Source organism: Corylus avellana, chromosome ca6, assembly GCF_901000735.1.
Source record: "Corylus avellana chromosome ca6, CavTom2PMs-1.0".
Classification (NCBI taxonomy): Eukaryota; Viridiplantae; Streptophyta; class Magnoliopsida; order Fagales; family Betulaceae; genus Corylus; species Corylus avellana.
Genome location: NC_081546.1, coordinates 22,386,833 through 22,388,502, shown reverse-complemented (window position 1 = coordinate 22,388,502; position 1,670 = coordinate 22,386,833). Strand labels below are relative to the sequence as shown.

The 1,670-nt window shown below is 32.7% G+C and overlaps 1 protein-coding gene across 1 annotated transcript in view; it reads left to right on the top strand.

The window, feature by feature from the left end:
• LOC132185383 (lupeol synthase-like) overlaps positions 1-1,670 on the top strand; it is a gene marked incomplete at its 5' end in the record, with an annotated part of 10,765 nt that overhangs the window by 8,219 nt on the left and 876 nt on the right. The window contains 3 exons of the mRNA XM_059599163.1: positions 383-560; positions 845-925; positions 1,203-1,295. Of these exons, the coding sequence (XP_059455146.1) occupies positions 383-560; positions 845-925; positions 1,203-1,295 (352 nt within the window). The remainder of the gene's footprint in view (positions 1-382; positions 561-844; positions 926-1,202; positions 1,296-1,670) is intronic.

Sequence of the window (1,670 nt, the reverse complement as noted above, 5' to 3'; positions counted from 1 at the left end):
GAGATAGATAGTAGCATTTCCAGGGGAATTCAATACATTGAAGACGTCCAAGAACTTGATGGATCATGGTAATTTAGCTCTATATGAAATTTGGAGACAAAGTTCGAAACTCAGAACATTTGCTTTAATATCAAGTTCAATCATCAATCAGTTGTCGCCATACACTTGGGATGATGGTGACAGTGAAAAGCAGCCATTGGTTTTCTTTTTTATATATATAAGATCTAATATAAAGGCTAATTTTCATCACTACATACTAAATCATCAAGTTTTATTACAGTCAACATTCTATTAAATAGCATTACTCTATAGGAAATGAATAATTTATAAATATTTTAACCTATATTAAGTATTATTGAAGGATAAAAGATCATTTTTACAGGTATGGTTGTTGGGGGATTCGCTACACCTATGGTACATGGTTTGCTGTAGGGGCACTGGCAGCCTGTGGAAGAAGCTACAAAAATTGTCTTGCATTGCGCAAAGCTTGTGAATTTTTGCTATCAAAGCAGCTACCTAATGGTGGTTGGGGAGAAAGTTACCTATCAAGCCAAAACAAGGTATGGAACATATCGTTTCAATTTGACTTTAGATTCTCAGGCAACAAATATGAGACAGTTTTTATAGAGTTCATTTGTCTGAACAAGAAACGAGTTGCCCAAAACCTGTTCGACAAATGGGTCCTATAAGAGCGAGTCCGAATTGCTAACAAGTGAGACAACAAGATTGTTGAGAATCTTTATCCAATTATAAATATGTATACTACCAAGCCATATGAAAAAATAAAAATAAAAAAATTGGAGAATGAAAAGAAAGAACTCAAGTTTGTTTCTTTATGAAACAGGTTTGGACGAATATAGAAGGCAATCGTGCAAATTTAGTCCAAACTACGTGGGCCTTGTTGTCCCTCATTGGGGCTGGGCAGGTCGGTGCATCATTTTCTCTTCAAATAGTCAACTATTTGCACTGCACTATAACATAGAATTGCTAATGCTGCATAAGAAGACCAAAGAATGTAATAATATTTCGTTATAGAAAGAAAAAAATATTACCAAAAAACTCTACATGCATGCATGAATATGAACAGAAAAATTAAGATCATTTACACAAATAAAGTCAAGAAAGTATGAAGCTTAGATATTCAACTTTTAGGAAATACAAACATGCCCATATGTTGATTTTGAATGTTTTCACAACTTTAGGCCGAGATAGACCCAACACCAATTCATCGTGGAGTAGGAGTATTAATCATTTCACAGATGGAAGATGGTGACTTCCCTCAACAGCTAATTCATGTCTATTTAGAATCCAACACATTTAGATAAGTTCACAAAGTTTTCCTACAATCCATGCTATTAAATTAACATGTCTTTAAATTAGCAACGATTCTCACGTGATTTTGAAGACGTGTCAATTTAATGAGTAATGCTACTCTTCACACTGACATATTTTAAATAGCTTTCATTTTCTTTAAATGGCTTACATGGAAAGCCACTTAAAACACTCAACTTTAGCTGGTGAAAAATGTAAATTGAGTGTGATAAATAGGTGTGAAGAGTGACATTACTTTCAATCCAATTTGAAAGAAAACTTTGTCCATTTAAGTGTATGCAAGTTGGTCTTTTTTTTTTTTTTTTTTTTTTTTTTTTTTTTTTTTTTTTTTTTTTATT